At 38.5% G+C, this 17,681-nt stretch overlaps 2 protein-coding genes across 2 annotated transcripts; one reads left to right on the forward strand and one right to left on the reverse strand.

Moving 5' to 3' along the window:
* Positions 1-336: 336 nt before the first annotated feature.
* Positions 337-3,821, forward strand: LOC111255204 (alkylglycerol monooxygenase-like). The gene is made up of 6 exons (XM_022816911.2): positions 337-727; positions 1,193-1,374; positions 1,996-2,128; positions 2,289-2,414; positions 2,572-2,697; positions 2,959-3,821. Exons 1-6 carry the CDS (start codon positions 623-625, stop codon positions 3,259-3,261), a joined length of 975 nt encoding a protein of 324 aa, XP_022672646.1. The 5' UTR covers positions 337-622; the 3' UTR covers positions 3,262-3,821.
* An 8,719-nt stretch (positions 3,822-12,540) lies between these two features.
* On the reverse strand, positions 12,541-17,676 carry LOC111255203 (uncharacterized; the record flags this gene model as incomplete). Its single annotated transcript, XM_022816910.2, has 4 exons — positions 12,541-14,089; positions 14,393-14,578; positions 15,740-16,078; positions 17,065-17,676. Coding segments are annotated over 4 exons (1,227 nt in total), but the record flags the coding sequence as incomplete, so codon positions are not given.
* Between the last annotated feature and the right edge of the window lie 5 nt (positions 17,677-17,681).

A 17,681-nucleotide genomic window follows, 5' to 3' on the forward strand; every position in this document is an offset into this window, starting at 1 on the left:
TTCTTTAACAGATAAGCCGTTTTAGGTTTATAGACCGTAGCATGGAAGCTGGTTAAACGGTAACATACGAAACAGCGACAAAACCATCAATCCGTGGTTGACTGCAAAGTGCATCGGCTATTACATTATATTATTAGGATAGTATCGAACAGATGTAGCGTGTTTCACCTATGCCCTTCAGATAACCAACTCATTTGCGTTTATCTATTAAAAGATTCCCTCGTACATACTAGCAGGCAAATCAGTTGGTATCTACTAAATTTCAGAAACTATATACTATAAACTTTTTAACTATTTAACAATATAAATCTAGACAAGCCTAACGTAAACAAACTAGGTAAATGCTAAGGTACTGTTATAACTTACGCCGCATTCCTGGGGGAGAGCGTAGTCCCAAATAGGACATACATTGATCACAACGCAAATCATGCGAGCGCCACGACATTTCATAATTCCCTGATACTTGTTGGTCGCCCATAATGATCTGTGAAAATACAGGTTAAATGTGCAGTAAATAGACTCTTATAGAATAAATAGACCCTTATATGTTCAATGAAAACAAAAGTTGTGCATGTACTCTGATGGGTCATGCGAGTAAAGAAAGGCTTTTTTTTTTTCAGAAATGGCCGTATTTTGGACGATGCATCAAGTTCACCATAGCTCGGAGTTCTTCAACCTTTCTGTCTCATTCCGTATCCCACATCTTCACGACTTCGTTCATTCGGGTGTACGTTTGCCAATATTTTTTCTGTCTGTATGAAGAATGATGTGTTTAAGTGAATAGTATAAGTCTCTGCTATTCTAATGAAAGTACCCGCAGTATAATTACTAGAGCCTTTGAGGAATTACCAAGTATTTTATAATTGGCATTGCATCACTTGCCGACACTGACGCAATAGCTGAACAATCATGTTGCTAAATGTAAATGATTCAGTTAATTGAAGTTAGTGTCCATGCTTGTAGTATGAATCTAATGCCGGATCTGACACATACTTCGTATATTTTCCTCACAGGCGACACTGAATAACAGGTAGCCTGTACTACTGCTGGTTTGTTCGCCCCTCCTCGCACCGTGCGAAAGCAATAAGAGAGACATTTCTCCGCCAACCCGCAATTCATGTATGAGAGGTCCCAGGAAATCCAAAAAAAATAATTTCGTGCATGGTCTTTCTTTCTTTAACGATTTTCACAGGCATTTTACCTGCCGCTGGCTTTGTTAGGAGTACCAGTCGAAGTGACATTTGTCAATAAGACCTTGAACCTCGTATATCAGTTTTGGACGCACACCGAACTGATTCCTAAGTTACCGTGGCCCATTGAATTCATTTTCAACACACCATCCCACCACAGAGTTCATCATGCTCGACAAGCCAAGTAAGGACCTATACTGTAGTATTATAGAATTAAATCTATATCCGCATGTAACGGGGGCAATGCGAATCTTCAGCAAGAGATGTGGTGCTGTGTATATAGCAAACCGGTGATAACACGTAGTTATATATATATATATAGCTAACGGAGTAATCTTAAAAATGCACTAGCCTGCCCAGGGCATACATACACATACAGGCATTCAGATTTTATAATTTTGTTTCTGTGAAATAAGAACAATTTGACACAACAAACTTGGAATATACATATACTACTAATAGTTCACTTGAACGATATATCGAGAAACCTGTTCTCACACCAATATAAAGTATCGAATAGAATATTAAAAAAAACGCATTTTAAAGTTTGTCGCCGGGACACTAGGCGAAGTTCATATTCAGTATAACGGCTGCGCATAAGTCTTCATTTTTAGTCGACAGCTGAAACGATCAAGTTGGACTCGATGGCATTTATTAGCGACCCATAATGGCTTTTATCGATATGCTATCCTACGATAAGCTTTATTGGAGCTAGCTAAACAATGGCTTCAGAAAGAACTCTAGGATATTCATTCTAGGTGTATGATATATATAGGGCAAATGATAACAAGTTTTCATTCGTCAGGTACTTGGATAAAAATTACGGCTCATTCTTAATTATCTGGGATCGAATTTTCGGAACCTTCTGTGAGGAAGAAGAACAACCGATTTACGGTCTGACAACGCCTCAAAGGTCCCTTAACTTCATCTATTATCAGGTAAGGGTACAAGTTGCATTACTTGTCGACTGCTCAATATACTCTTATTAACATCACTTTTATTGTGGTGGAAAACACATTTTCACTTAATTTTCACTTATCAACCTCGTCATATATGGAGCTTATGAAATGTCATCAATCTCTATTTGCTTTATTTCAGTATATCGGTTTTTTAGAACTTTATTATAAAGTGCGCTCTATGAAAGGATGGAAGAACAGATTACAGTGCATAATTAAAGGTCCCGGCTGGGAACCTGGCTCTCCGTGGACTGGTGATCCGGCAAAGGTAATTCCAATTAAGTAGGAAAAACAATTTAAATACATTCCATATCTTGCTGAGGTAGATTTTATTTTAAGTCTTCAATTGTCGATTTTTTCCCGTGAAAGACCGGCTATTCGTGTGCTAAATACACTCATAATAACCACGTGTCAATGTTACGCAGGTCCCTACGCCGGATCCCTCCGACAGACCAGTATTGCATCAGCTGGCGTGGTTTTGGCAGGTTTTTCTTAGCTTTGACTTCGTTTTCAGCTTGGCTCTCTTTTCAAATGTTCTCCTGCGATACGATGTAAGTAACTGAGTCGGCGTATCAATATTCGCGTGTATCGGAGTGCTTACGGAATTAAAATATTTAATCAAGCCAGATTTAAAAAGAATTTGTTTTTAACGGAAGTAGCAGGTATGCATAACATTTATGCTTGATAATCTGCAGCAAGTGTTGCGCGTAACGTGACAAAATACTGTTCTAGTTTTAATGTTTCGTACGATTCTGTTTAACCTAACGATAAATAATGCGAATAGTTGACATCGACTTATCTCCGTTTTTCAGCAAATCCCCTATGTAGTGTTCATAGTGGCGATCATTTTTTGGCACATTCAGGGATTCTGTCTAGCGCGTGCTCTTGAAGGCGACCCACTGGCCGCTCTGTTTCAAGTTGTAAAATTTGCGAGCGTTTGTTTACTGTCAAAATCAGCTTGGAGCATCTTCGGCCGCTTTTCTCCTGCAGAACGCTTAATTCTCAACGTCAGCGGATTGCTTGCTTCCGCCTTATACGTAGCCGCTTGCATTAACATTTTTTGTGCGCTTACCCACGGACCGTTGTCTAAGACAGACAAACTTAAGCTTCACTAATTTGAATTCGAACTGTGCTGTTATTTCTGCCAGAGAAAAAAATATCCTTTTACGCAAGAGATATGGAATATATCTTCTTAACAAAAAAAAGAATACATTTTTTTTTCGTTTTAATTTTTTATTTTAATGCTCACAACTATTCAGATAGGAAACGTACAGTTTTGTACAGTTATTAGATTAGTAACGAATGTCAATGTTTACACGGATAAAGATAGGCAATGGCTGAGATTGGAGCATCACTTCAGCATGTAGGTTAAAATTCGATAAACCTCGACTTTAATATCTACTGTCTACCATCTCATATTAACTGAAGACGTCGTAATTGAGTTCAATGGTCTCCTGATACATCTGATTTTCGTGAATCTATAGCAATACTGGATCTGTATGACATTCATGAAATCACGGAAAACTCGTCATTGCAAGACGATTCTAGTCCGACAACATAAAAATGCACCAAAACACAGAAACAAAATAGAAATGCAAAAAAAAAGATATTCATGTGTGACCTTACTGTGCATTTTAATAAAATGCTATAAGCGATCAGCTTATGGATACCTTTAGCAGATTCTTACTTAATAGCAGCATTCAACTAACTGTCAGATTCGCTGTTTCCAGCCGAACATCGTTTGGCGGGAAAAATACAAAAAGCCGACTTGACAACAATTACAGAACTATACTGAATAGCACTTTCATTTGTTCAAAAACAAATGTCTCGCACGCGAAAAACGTAATTGTGTAGCTTATATTAGTGAAGAAATAATGTAGGTATGCCGCGTTTGTTGGAACTATTTAAGCATTCTAGACGTTTGCAAATATTGCATCAACAATTTCATATCTCTAAGTTCGTGCACACCTGTTTCGTACACGCTTTCCGTACCTCATTCACGTTAGTTACTAAGGATGTTGTGCAACACGTGATCACGTACCGCATGAGCGAAAAACGCACGTGATCCTTATACCATATATATTATAAACCAGTGATATATGATATATCATATATCACTGGTTTACAGAATAAGTTGTTATACGATTTGAGGGTTTCTTTATACTATTTAAACGTTAATTAGGAGATAATAGTTTTTTTTTTTTTTTTTTTTCTGTAATTTATGTATAATAAGGATGCGCATCCTAATTGGGCATCTGGTATACGGAGGTGTCGTTGCTCGCGGTTAAACGTGACGGAATATGTAACATAGTCATGCTTTATTCTCTTTATTAAATACTGAACTGTTTTATTTCCACGAGCCATCTTTAAAGTTTGATTTTTAGTTGATTTTACATTCCTTTTAGATTGTCGTAATATGTTACGTCGTTATGGAATTTGTTCCGAAAATATGTAGGGCCTAGACAGCCGAGGCCAGAAACACATTGGTCTCTACAGCTACTCGCTGGGATAGCAGAGCTCGATGACATATGGGTAACATTTAACAATCGTTATCCTATCAATGGCTATAGCTACGGTAGAAGCTTTCATTCATCATTCATTATCTTATAATTTCTATTCATGCTATTAAGATTTTGCCAAAGAAATCCAACTCTGGCATATAGGAAGTACCGAGGATATGGTCAAACATGCTCGGTATCCACTAAAATGTAGAAAGTGAATAGTGTAGTAGAAATCTATAAAGAGCTAAAATTTAAAAGAGCTGATTAAATGAACCAGGATCCATGATATATGTTATGTCCGGCCCCAAGTCACTCATTTAAATACTCGGAGAAGATTATAGGTTAATTTAGGCTATCTTACGCTGTGACGTTCGCAGCGAAAATCAGAATAGACCACAAGAGCAGCGGCAACGAGAACATCAGAACGTCGCCGACGAATACACATTTCACTTCAGCTATTGCCTAAATTTTCTAAAGATTTCTAGATATCTACATCGTTGTTTTATAGCTCAGATTCTTTGTATGGACTCACAGCAAACAAACAAAATTTGTATAACCAAACTGTGACAATTTTACACTTTAAAAACATTTAAAAAATCTTTGCCTTTAGCTACTAAGAAATAATAATAAAAAAGGTCTTTGAAATAGTTTCGAAGAATTTAAACCGGCATAAACCGCTGCCGCGATGTCAGTTATCCACAAGAAAAACACTGTCAAATAGAATTGAATTGGCCGAGTTGTTTTTCAGTGAAAAAGCGCCCCGACGTCATCAAAACACTAATTTCGGTCTGCGGTTCCCATTCAATCGCTCTGGCTTTAACGAATCAACCGAAGTCCTATGTAGTAGCTCCATAAAAAGAGGAATGGTATACGAGTGATATGTTTACTTCAATTTTTCTTTAGGTTAGACATTTGTTTGTGGTTCTACCATATAATTAAGGTTAGACGCCGATTAATGAACGGCATCGTTGTAATCGGAATTGTTTCGTTCTATCTGTGTACGGGCTGGCCCATCGACTTCCACAAATGCTTCCGCTGAGCCTTTCTGGCTTATAAATTTTGGTCGAACTTCATACAATTGGATCTACCAGCGTAAATGTCTATAATAGAAACCGTTTCCGTATTTGCGACTGCCGCCGAGCTGGCAGTACCCTCTTTGCCCGTCGTAATAGCATGGTAGAACGAAAAAAACATCGTAAGGGAATAAGGAGCATCCTGTAGTAACTCATAATTCATACACTTTGCGGAAACGACTTGACTAGTTGCACTAAGTATATCTCTATGTCTTGAATATTATATGTTATTATATTATTATATGTTATATAAGTGTTATATGTACATGCGTGTTTATGAATTTAACCAGTCCCGGGCTTGACGTGCACATAGCACTTCTTTTTTGTCCACGTTTAAGTAATAATTCTGCCGTGCATAGTCTACTAGCTCCGAAAGCATATGACGCTGACCGGACGATTATATCAAGCCACAGTTGGAAGTACCCTACATAAAACCAAACTTGTTAATGTATTGATGGCCGGAGCTCTCAAAAAAAAAAGTATGAATCCATGCCATTTTTAGAGTCTGCAAGTGCAGTAGGACAAACCGACAATTTAGGACGGCGATGCCCACTGCAGGTGCCTTCCTCGTTTATGCTTTCCTTGATTATGTTTAAATAGTTGCTCTACGTAACTTGCTTGTAAAATGTACCCTATCAATCAAACTGATACGAGGAATATCACCTATGATGATGTAAGCTCAGGTATGATTTGGCACTGCTGCTAAGCACGAGCCATATACCTTTACTAAGAAATAATGCCGCATGAACGTACCACGCAAATCTGCACTTCTTGTAGGTACATGTAACGCTGATTTTATTCGATAGTCCCGTATTAGTTGATCGACTCGTCGATTTTTCTTGTTACGGAGAAAAGTGTTTAACTGTTGCTCGTCGAAGGGTTTCGTTAACGCGACGTGACCTGTCTTAACGATAGCAACCCTGAGTGACTGTGCAATGATCCAGTAACTACCTCTCATAACTCTAAGAGACAGTAACCTGCATAAATATTTCACATCAGTATAAACTATATATGCCCCTAATAAAACAGGTAGCGTTTCACTCGAATTTCTGGTCGCTGTGCACAGCCTTTCTATCTTCCAATCAATTCGTTTATTCCTTCTCGCCAAAAATGTTCGAGTTGCCCGGGCAACTTTTGAGACCATTGTAAAATGTCCAGTTACCAATACCATTTACAGCAATCGTAAAAAGTGACAATCCGTTGGCACAAGGTTTGAGGAAAATGTGCTTTTTCAACAGTTGCTCTCCTTTCAAGCAATGCAACTGAATCATATACAGATTCTTGCTGACCGTCTTGTTCTGTTCAAGCGTTTCCCCTAGCATATAGGGGCCTGCAAGTTTAACCAGGCCCAAACCGTGCTTGTTGTTTGCACGGAGCAGCGGCGCTGCTCAAATTTTTCCCAGCTCTATATCGGCGTGGGGATGCCAGTTCTCGTGACTGTCTAGGCCAACTTCCATGTTGTTCGCCATTCGAAGGCCCCAAACAGTACGTCCTCCTGGTCTAAAATCGCTTCTTTGCTGTCCACAATTCAAATATCCCATGCTGGTTTACCCATTTTTCGACCTCGACAAAGGGCGGATCTGAGCTTGGCGCGCAAAAGAAATTAGAAATTTATAAAGAAAGTGCTTTGGAATGATGTATGGGACTAAACAGGCAATGGACACAAAATGAAAAGGAAACATCAAAAGGACATAGAACATAATATGAACGCTAAAAAGACTTTATTGCTCTATTTATTTGATACAGCCGTTCAAAACTTGAGTGCACTCAAAAATAAATAATTCAGGCTTCATGTCCCGAATTTACGACTTAAAATTCATATACAAGATCCACGTATTCCTAGTTTTAACAGACAGGCACGTTACTGCTTCGTCTTAAAAAGCCCATCTGTTCCCGAATTGTTATAATATTCCAAAATTAAAAACTTTTTGGGGATTCCGCATTTGACCTCACTTCATTGGCGTCGGCAAAGTGCTTTCAATGGAAGATGTCTCCTGAGATATTTGAGTAAGACCATTGGGAGCTTGCTTCCAGTGAACAGTAAAATTCCATTTAAGCCTACTGAACTTTAGTGTATATCTCATTTACTTTTTGCGCTACTACAAAATCGTGGGATTTTTCTGCCTCTTTTAAATCACACGTTTTCGCTTGTACGTCTATTGTCTGAATATCCAACAGCAGTAACGGTGAGCCAAAAAAAAACACAGCTTTAACGTATAAAGTCTCTTGTTGATATGAAATCAAACCACATTGTCGGACTCTACTAAGTTTTGTGTATAGAAAGCACAGGAGCCATCGGCAAACACAAACGAATCTAGGATAACCAATTTTACCATCCAAGACATGGTTCCCTAGCTTGCACTGGTTTCAATCCGTGTGACCCATGGTTTTGCTTTGCTGTGTTGATTAAAATTCTACAATGTACCGTTTTAAATAAATGTGTAGTGTATTTCAATTTAAAACCTGACTTTACGAGGTTAATGAGTTCCGTTTGATCACTAACTTTGTGCGTCGGCGGTTAACATTTGCTTCTAGAGTAAGTATTCAAAGACAGCCCTGTTCCTTTTCCAACAACAACAAGCGCTATCAACAATGCTTAGAAAATAGTATTAACGTAAGCCTCTGAAACCACCTGCTGTTTCATACCGCTTATTCCCTAATGCCTTATACTTAAACTTAGATCTCTTATATTACTGAGATGATTTTCCACGTAAGCATATTTTCTCCTGTATGAGGAAGTTTTTTAGAGAATACTTATGAAAAACAATTTTTTAATTACTCGTTGCAAAATTTAACCCAGTGTATCTGTTTCTTTCAGTTCTGTGGATTTCTAAAAATTGAGAAACGTTTACATTCTCAGACGAGTTAAATGATTTCCGAGTATAGTTGCGTGTGGAACAATATCCACGACATTTCTGATTGCTGCTGCAGAATAAGACTAGCCATACAAGGAAAAATATGTGATTTAAAAGAGACGAAAGATGTTCACTATTCAATGTATAGTGAGACAATGACGTTGCTCAGGTATGTATGAAATATCTATATAAGTAAGCCGGTGTGGTAGTGGAGGCGTACTCGTTGCCAGGCTGGAACAATAACGCATCGTCTGTTTAGATAAATTTAAATCGTGTAGGGGTACAAGGCATAGCAATGACAAAGACGCAAAGAGACGTATAAAAACAATATGCATTCTGGATATTTCTCATGAGCTATGCAGGTCGCGTTAAATAAGATCACACGACAAATAAGCAATTACTCTCAGACCGTACTAGCACCATAACAGTAACAACAATAGCAATAATAATTACCTGCGACTTTTATTCATCGTTTCGGATCGTCATCGTCAACGCTTAAAGATGGCCACGACGAACACCTACGTCAGCCTCTTACCATTTAGAAGGGTTATGTATGGTTTCAAGATATCAAGGAGAAGGTAACGAATTTCGCCAACGCAACGTGAGAAACTTGACGTTGCAGTCATTCAACGATTCGCTGCTTGTGTTCTCCGGCAGAAAACTTTAAGAAAAAAGCGTAAAAAACACTGAAGCATGTCTTCGAACATCAAGTGGCTTTATTTACTCAACAATATATTTATCTCCAATGTCTGTGTAATAGAGATCGAAACGTGATTATAGTTACATTGACCCGTTGTGATATCATTCGTCAATATATATATATATATATATATATATATATATATATGTAGTCTGATCAAATGAGAACATCCTGCGGAACGTCTTGAAGGAAATCCTGATATGGCTCTTCAGATCTGAATTCTTCCATAAAGAAAGCTTACGTTTCTTAAGAACGTTTTAGAAAACATAGGAAAGCCTGCATTGGGGTTCGACGTCAACCTTGTTGCAGGACATTCGACTAGAAAAGAAAAATGCTTTAATTACCGTGAACCACATCCTCAAAGAAACTGTTATATTCAGGAAGCACCACAGTCGAACAGCGAAGTGAACAAACTTTGCACAATACGACCAGTTGCTGTTCAAGCTCAAGTTCGCTTTCGTAAACTAAGTATCCATAAAGCACTTCAGTGGGTCAATACAAACGCAGGATTTTTAGCACAGCAGGTAGCGTGGTGAAGCTGAATGTGATGAGCAAAAACGTTTATATACTACTATGTAGGTAGATAACACTACTATGTAGGTAGGAACAACACATACAGGTTAACTTTGCGCAGATAAGGAGCCTGAAAATCTCTGAAAAATAATAATAAGGAGCCTGAAAAATAGTAATAAGAGTACTATGAATAGTAATATTTAATAAGTATTAGTAAATATTTGTTTCAAAATAATGATTTTATCCAAGTAGAGAATCACTAAAAATATTATCGTAAAATTATGGCATTATTTACCAGTGTTATTCGACCCTGGACATACTTCCAAACACCTACAATGTTCGAAAGTAGGCCCAGGTTCGGGAGAACCCAAATGCTAAAATACGGATTTAGTAATTTGGGCAACTAAGGAAGCGAGACCAGTAGTTTTTTCGTATGCATAAAAAGTTCATTAAAGCTGTATAGTAGCTCCTGGTAGTAGTACTAGGCTTCGCTGATCATCTAAGGTTCGCAGCTCCCGTCGTAATTAAAAAAAAAAAAGCTGAGGAAACCGAACACTGATTTTTTGACCGGGTGCTTCACATGAACGCCGCTTTCTGCTACCAACTATAAAAGAATTCTTTATGAAATTAAGCTAAGTAAAGTAGTTCGGTCATATCGACCTTCCAGAACCTTTCTCACAGATAAACGGTTCGAGTAAACACCTGGTTACTAAGCAATCCGAACAAATTATTGCAACACATAGCCGTCTCCCTCTGGTATTAAATTTGCTCAGGTGTTTTTTCAGCAGGATCTAACGCTAGGAGAAGTTGCATTCTTAAACGACGCTTTAGTTTATGAGCGAGTGGTCAATAGCGTTATGATAATCTTATCAATGTCTTGAATTACATTGTAGATTTGGATTAAAGATTAAATGTTTTAAATATGAATTTTTGATACAATCAGATCTGGCGCTGTTTTAAATAGATCTTGATAAAACATTTGCAATTGTTGAGATGTACCGCCCAAAGGTCGTGACCAGGTCAGATCACTTTCAATTGATTTCGTATTTTAGTCCCTTTGTTTCGGGCCGCCGCTTCGCAAAAATGGGAAATATAGTCATCTACTAATTACAGCCCAACATAACTGGTTTGGAAGCTGCGGATACAACCGCATATGGTATTGGAGCTATTATCCCACATGGGCTTTAATACGTATCTGAACGCTAGGTTATCTCGAACGTATCATTCAAAAGCACCCATTAACCCGTTCATTTTTACATAAGCTTAGTGCTAATAAAAAGAGAAAGTCTTGGTAGGCAATATTCTCGATACGCTGAAACAGCAAAGAACCCTAATGAAGTGGGGTCAATATTTGTTTAAATTTAGAGAACCCTGGATCCGTATACTCTTTCGGCAGTAAGCGTTTAACAGACAACATTTTCGGATAGAAAATTTGAACTAATCTCGATCTTGGAGAGCAATAATCACCTGGCCTCGCCTATCACAGCTTAAATACAGCAATAATTGAGTTCCCCTTTGGGGCACATAGAAGGAGTTAGAAGAATGTGTTTATGTATGACAGAAATTTCGCACACAAATGGGTCACCAAAACGATCCTTTAAAAACTGCCACGACTTATGTTAAGGTTAAAGTAAGATGTGTTAAGTAAGAAGAAACAACCCCGTCTACTGTTTTGTCAGAAATTCTTGATTCTTAAAAAATGTCAGTAAAACAATTACTCAGCTAGACTTATCTGCAAAGATTGTCACACTAGAAGTAAAAATAGAAAATTCCACGAATATTAACGATATCGAAGCGGTATACACTACAAAAAATACATCGGCGTTGCCGTCCAATTAGATTGTTAATCAACCACCGGAATAAACGAAGTTGTTCCAAGGACTGTGCACATATCTTAGAAGGGAGGTATCAATATGTATAAGCATTCCAGTATAATAGCAGAGGCACACTATTTGTTAGGCCGAAACAATGAAGTGTTGTTCCTTAGGTACATGTAGACAGTTGTAGTTCTATAAGAATATAGGGCTTAACAAGATTGAAACAACGGAGACTAAAATTGATCGCGCTGGTTTGCAGTCGCCAAACAATTTCTGCATTAGTATGCAAGCTTATGTGCCGCAACTACACACTTTCAATCCTCGAGATACTTCGCTGTTCATCGATCTGCTTCGAAGTCCAGACAGGGCGCGCGTCCAAAGGAAACCTTGCATTTGTTAAAACCTTACAACATAATAACAATCTATTGGCTTGTTTATTGAGCCCGCTATAGGTTAATTATAGCTACAGGTCAGCTGCAACAGATCTACATGATGCCCGCGATAGGCATTTTAGCCTTTGAAGTGTCACAAGCGGACAGATTCGTGTTTACTATTAGCTAATCCGAAAAAATTGAATATAATATTTTTAAATGTAATAGTTGTTGTAGTATTATTATTGGTAGTAGACATCAAATGAAACATATATCTTCAATGCAACAATTATGTAAATACGGCTAAAGGGACTATATCTACCACACTGGTCAAACTATAGTGATATCTAACCATACCGATCGCCAATTTTCAACAATTACTTCTTAGTTTTTGCTTTAGTTTTAAATGCCATAATGGTATTGGTGCACGGCTTGCCCTTCAAGCTGTTCGTCTATTAGGAAAGTATAGCGGGTCATAAGGAACGTCGCAGGGCTTTCTTCGCCCCTACCGCCTCCAGATTAAAAACCGAGCAGAATCAGAGCTGAGATTGACTACACAGAACATACTGGTAGGATTTGTGAGTTTATTAATAATAGTAAATTCAATCAATTTCTATTGTGTAGTGGATTATCCGACTAAGTTCAAAATGTGTTATTCATAGTTAAGAATGTGCAAACTCTTATGTGTTATTTTAAAACTTGCTGAAGCGATCGTGTCTTCTGAAGAACTGGGAGTATCAACGATGCGGCCCAGGTGACCGGGCGAATGCATATTTTTATGCGCCTTGTATTTGGAATATCAACTCATTTACTACTGCAAAATAAAAGAGATCGCATCTGCGAAAACGCTAAGGGAAGCTTCTTTTAGATGCTTCACCAATCCGGTCTTAAATTGCCAGCTAGTCACATTGTGTTTTGTGGACACGTCGATGACGAAATTGCAAGGTATTTTGTTAAGTATTAGCTTATTCTGCCACTTATGAAGACGAATGCCAGCCGTAACTGTTATACCGTCACCTTGGCCCTAAGGCCCTAATCTGTGTGTATTAGATCTCATTTGGATATTATACACAATCATATGCTCCGTACAACATAGTTACAATCACCGTAGGTCATCATCGGTGTATGTCTGACAAATACGCACCGTTAACCCTGAGTGCTAGGACCGCCAAAGTGTAGATGTATTTGCTCAACGGAACGCCGCATAAACTACACTACACACAGCCATGCTAGGCTAGCCAACTGCACGCAAACATTAAATCACTAACTATAGATTGACTAAATTGCTATATACTACGCTACCCAACCTATGCAGCTACTGTAAATCCACTGATCTGTTACGAACTGTCATTGCAAGATTGAATGAGGTGTCGTTACGATAACTGTAACGCGACACAATAATTGAAGGCATTGTACAAAGCTAGATAGACGCATCAGTCAGCACAAACATTTCCCGTCGTTCTATTTCAGCCAAAATTGAGATCAATACTTTTTACACTTAAGAACAATCGAATTTTTTCTCATCATCCATGGTCACCCCTTTTGTAGATGGCTTTCGTAAAAGCTATGCGATTTCAAAGTCATCTTGCTGGGAAAACTATCCACACCTAACGTATGGTTTGTTTGACCACCACTGTAGCAGACCAAGCCTAGCACATTTTGGCGTTCGAAATTGATATATACATTGACAATGAACTAGTTTCAGTGGGAGTAAAATGAAAATTCAATGTCTGAGTTAAGCGTAATGATCCACAGGATCTACGGGACAAAGAGCAAAGCAGACTCGAAGCCGCCAAATGAAACATACCGTGGGCTATGAACTAAATGGGAATGAATGGTACGATGACCGCTGGAGCAACTGTGTGCTAATTAAATCTAATAAGATATACTATTTATTGATAGCAGAGATTTGATAAACGCGAATTAGCATCCGAGTATCCTTCGATTGGCCTGTTAATTTCAGTTGTGTCTGTTTTTTTAATTGTTGGCATTTGAATTTACAGCTGTGTTTAATCTCACTAAATCAGCTAATTCTAAACCCCTGCAATACCGGGTAGATGCTTTTAAAAGCCGTATAGATATCTGACCAGTCCTTGCTACCCGTCAACACCACCTGAAATTATAATTAAAATGTAACTGTAGAACAAATTACAGTTAAGTCGAAATGTTCCTACGGCTAAACTTTAAGCTCCTCGAAATCGCCGACTGATCTATGTCAAACGATGTTTTTGAATATACAATTGTCTAATACTAAATTGAATACATTGAAGTCAGAACGCTTGCGGTTGTTTTCAAATATTGTTACTGTTTAGGATCTTAAACTAGTGTTATCTTGAAGGCGATCTGACTGAGCGAAGGCAAGACCCCAGCAAAAAATACTAGGTGTTGTTAAGCCACTGGGGTGGTGAGAACAAACCTTTCCGGAAGAAAAAATTAGAAGAATAATTTGTGGTCGGAACATTTGGTAGATGAGACCAGGAAAAAGATCAGGTTCATAGGTGCAAAAATTGTTATGGGTTAAGAAGATACCCTCGATGTTCAACTCGGACCCGATACTGCACGATGCAACCACATTTCGAACGCGAAATTCCTCAAATCGCGCCTAGAAATTAATCAAACGAACTCTGTTAAAGCCTACATACTTATTCTGCTAATAAGTTTTATTGACGAACTTCTTTTCTGATATCTGGGTGACAAGATTCATTCCTCTGAAATAGCTTTAATTGGCTTAAATATCCGATATCTTCCAGTATATCGATAGTGTCGATTTTCTCGCGTATCAAAAGTGCATTACTGTTAGTAGTTGCTCCCTAGCACCTGCTGTGATATCACCAACCAATTCAATCACCAATTCGTTACTTTTGAACTCGTTCAAAATACCTGATCGTGTCGAGAAATTTTAACTCTCCATAACTAAAGCTGGCTCCAAGATCTTGTTAGCCCCATTGATTGGTAGCTGATGCCAAATGAACGCCCAAAGTCTTAGCTTCATTTCGGCACAATGAGTATTCTTTGTTTAATGGATTTCCTTGTTTATGGGTACTGCATGGTCTCATTCGCATGTCTATTCTGCATAGTGTCTATTATTGTTTGACTTCGAAGTTCAAGGCACCTTGTACATGATAAGGTGCGTTAAATTGTACGAAGGTGCCGAAACACGACTGACGTTTTCAATGAAGCGACTTAATAAATAAGCGCCTAATAAATAATAATACTACGTCCGTACATGGTAGAGGACTATCACTGCGGCCTTTTCTCTATGACGATCAGACAAACAAACCTTTAACATTACAAATTATCGCGCAGTGATGAATTTCTTATATGTAACACGTTGCTTGCAACTTGTTGTACAATCACAGTTATATTGTGATCGTGTAAATTTCATGGTCTTTATGCTTTGTTGTTAAATACCAGTCGTCTTCCTTCGGCCGATGGTCCATTCAAAAAACATGACCTAATGTTCGTCATACTCAAAACGGAGAACCCAAAAATTAGTAATACCCTTACCATCGCATTTGTTGTCGCATACTGGCGTATCTCAACCTGTTAATGTGCGTTACCCAGGTGACCATGTGTTTACAAATGCAAGCTTGAACTAGGATGTGGATATTTCAGAGACGAGCATCATTTGCCAATCTCTGCTAAATGCTCCGCTTGCACAATATGTTGGCAGTTTTTACTTCCGTCACACCAATGATTGATAAAAACAACAAAATTGGTCCCTTAATTTAATCTTGATGAATGGTAGTCGGCTCTACAATACCTCAAAGCCGATCTTTTGAAGTATGCGAGCGAATTTTCTAGCTGCCAGCCTTGACGAGTCTTCAGATCGTGTACCTGTCACTACAATCCTACCGGATGAGAACATCAGTGCAGTGGCGCGCGGTTCCTTCAGCCGCATTACTAGACCAGAGAAGAATTCAGGGTTATAGTCTGCATTCAGAGCATGCTGAGCAATGACACGAAGATCCAGTCGACAACCAACGTTAATTGTGCTCAGGATGTTCTCGAGTGTGGGGGCAATACGAGGATGTGGCTGAAGACTGTAGGCTAGTGACGTGTTCAGAGAAGCATTTGATGGGCCAGCTGATTCGCCTGTAATCTGCTAGTCGGAAAGGGGGTAACAGTGTCAATCAAGATGGATCAGTTAAAACAATACATGTGTGCCAAAAAGTGTCGCGTTTCACAAGAAATGATAATTAGCTTAAAACACTTGTACTTTTTACTAACATTTTATATTTTCTAGACAAAAAGTACCTTTTCTAAGCAAAACAGGTCTTTCTCTTAAAAAATTTAGTTTTACGCAAATGATTTTTAAATAAGTTAACCGATTTGATGTTTCAGAATTTTTTGCTGCAGCGTACTTGTTAGAACTTTTCTGTACCATTACTTGTCCGCGTTGAAACAAACATTTTCCATACCAACTAACTCAAAACCTTGTTCAAAACGGGATGTTGAGTGGAGATACATTCACAGTTGAATAAACAGTTACGAAGTGAAACTGGATTACCAGTTTATTATCTAGTTGAAGGCTTGTAATGTGCGAGCCTTGATTATAAAATTGTTGCGAGAAGAGCCTAAGCCATTGTTGAGTAAGTAATCTATGCGTAGACGGAGAACTGTAGTTTATTTAAATAATGGATGAGATAGCTATACATTGTTAGTACAATATTCGCCGGCATAGATATTCTTTTTTCGCGCTTAAATTAGCCACGGTCGTATAGGTGATGGCGCAGTATATATAGATATAAATCGCTAGAATCGATTCACAAGGAAGCTTTCAACACAAAGCAGAATTCTTGTATTAAACAGAACAGTGACAACAGTATATACTCAGTTTATACCCCGTGTGGTAGGCAAAGTGTCTGCTGTAGAAACTTTTTTGCATTGGACATTGCTAATGTTGGGTAACGGCATAAAATCATCACATTTTCAACAACAATATGTATCCTAAAGAGAATGTGATCTTTCCTTAAATGCCAAGCATCTCTTACGAGTAAGCAGCTCTATCAAACAGATGCCTTGGCTATATTCATCAGAGTGAAAATATTACCTCAATGTAAGCCTAAACCCACTACAATACATTACCAAAAATTGAGCGGATGTGGGACATAAGACGCTTTGCTGCTTGACTATGTCCCGTATAAAAATGGTATTCGATGACCGCTTCCGACGCTGTTTGCGTTGATTGACTTTTCCGCCGACGGATTGACAGTCTTGTTGAAACTGTCTAGGCTGTTGGAACAGCCGCTGGAATTGGTACTTCTGTTCGAGTTCCTCTCCCGGTCCTGGTAGTTGTTGGTCCCTTTGTTGTTGTTGCTGTTTTTGTCGTTGTTGTTGTTGTTGCTGTTCCCGCTTTTGCTGATGCACCTCTTGCTCTTGTTGGTGCTTGTCTACAAATTGCTGATGATGATCATGATTCACTATCAATTCGTTCGGCTGTTTTTGTTGTTGAATCTGCTGATATGGGTCATTCTGAGGCTCCTGCAGCAGTTGCTGCTGCTGTTGTTGGTCTCCCGACTGTAATGGGTGGTGTTTTTGTTCTAGGGGTTCTTCCAGTTGTTGTTTTTCTTCCTCTAGTTGTTGTTGTTGTTGCTGGTGCTGTTGTTGTTGTTGCTGCTGCTGATGTTGTTGTTGCTGCTGCTGCTGCTGTTGTTGTTGTTGCTGTTGTTGTTGTTGCTGCTGCTGTTGTTGTTGCTGTTCTT

The sequence above is a fragment of the Varroa destructor genome, unplaced genomic scaffold, assembly GCF_002443255.2.
Source record: "Varroa destructor unplaced genomic scaffold, Vdes_3.0 BEIS01001053.1, whole genome shotgun sequence".
NCBI lineage: Eukaryota > Metazoa > Arthropoda > Arachnida > Mesostigmata > Varroidae > Varroa > Varroa destructor.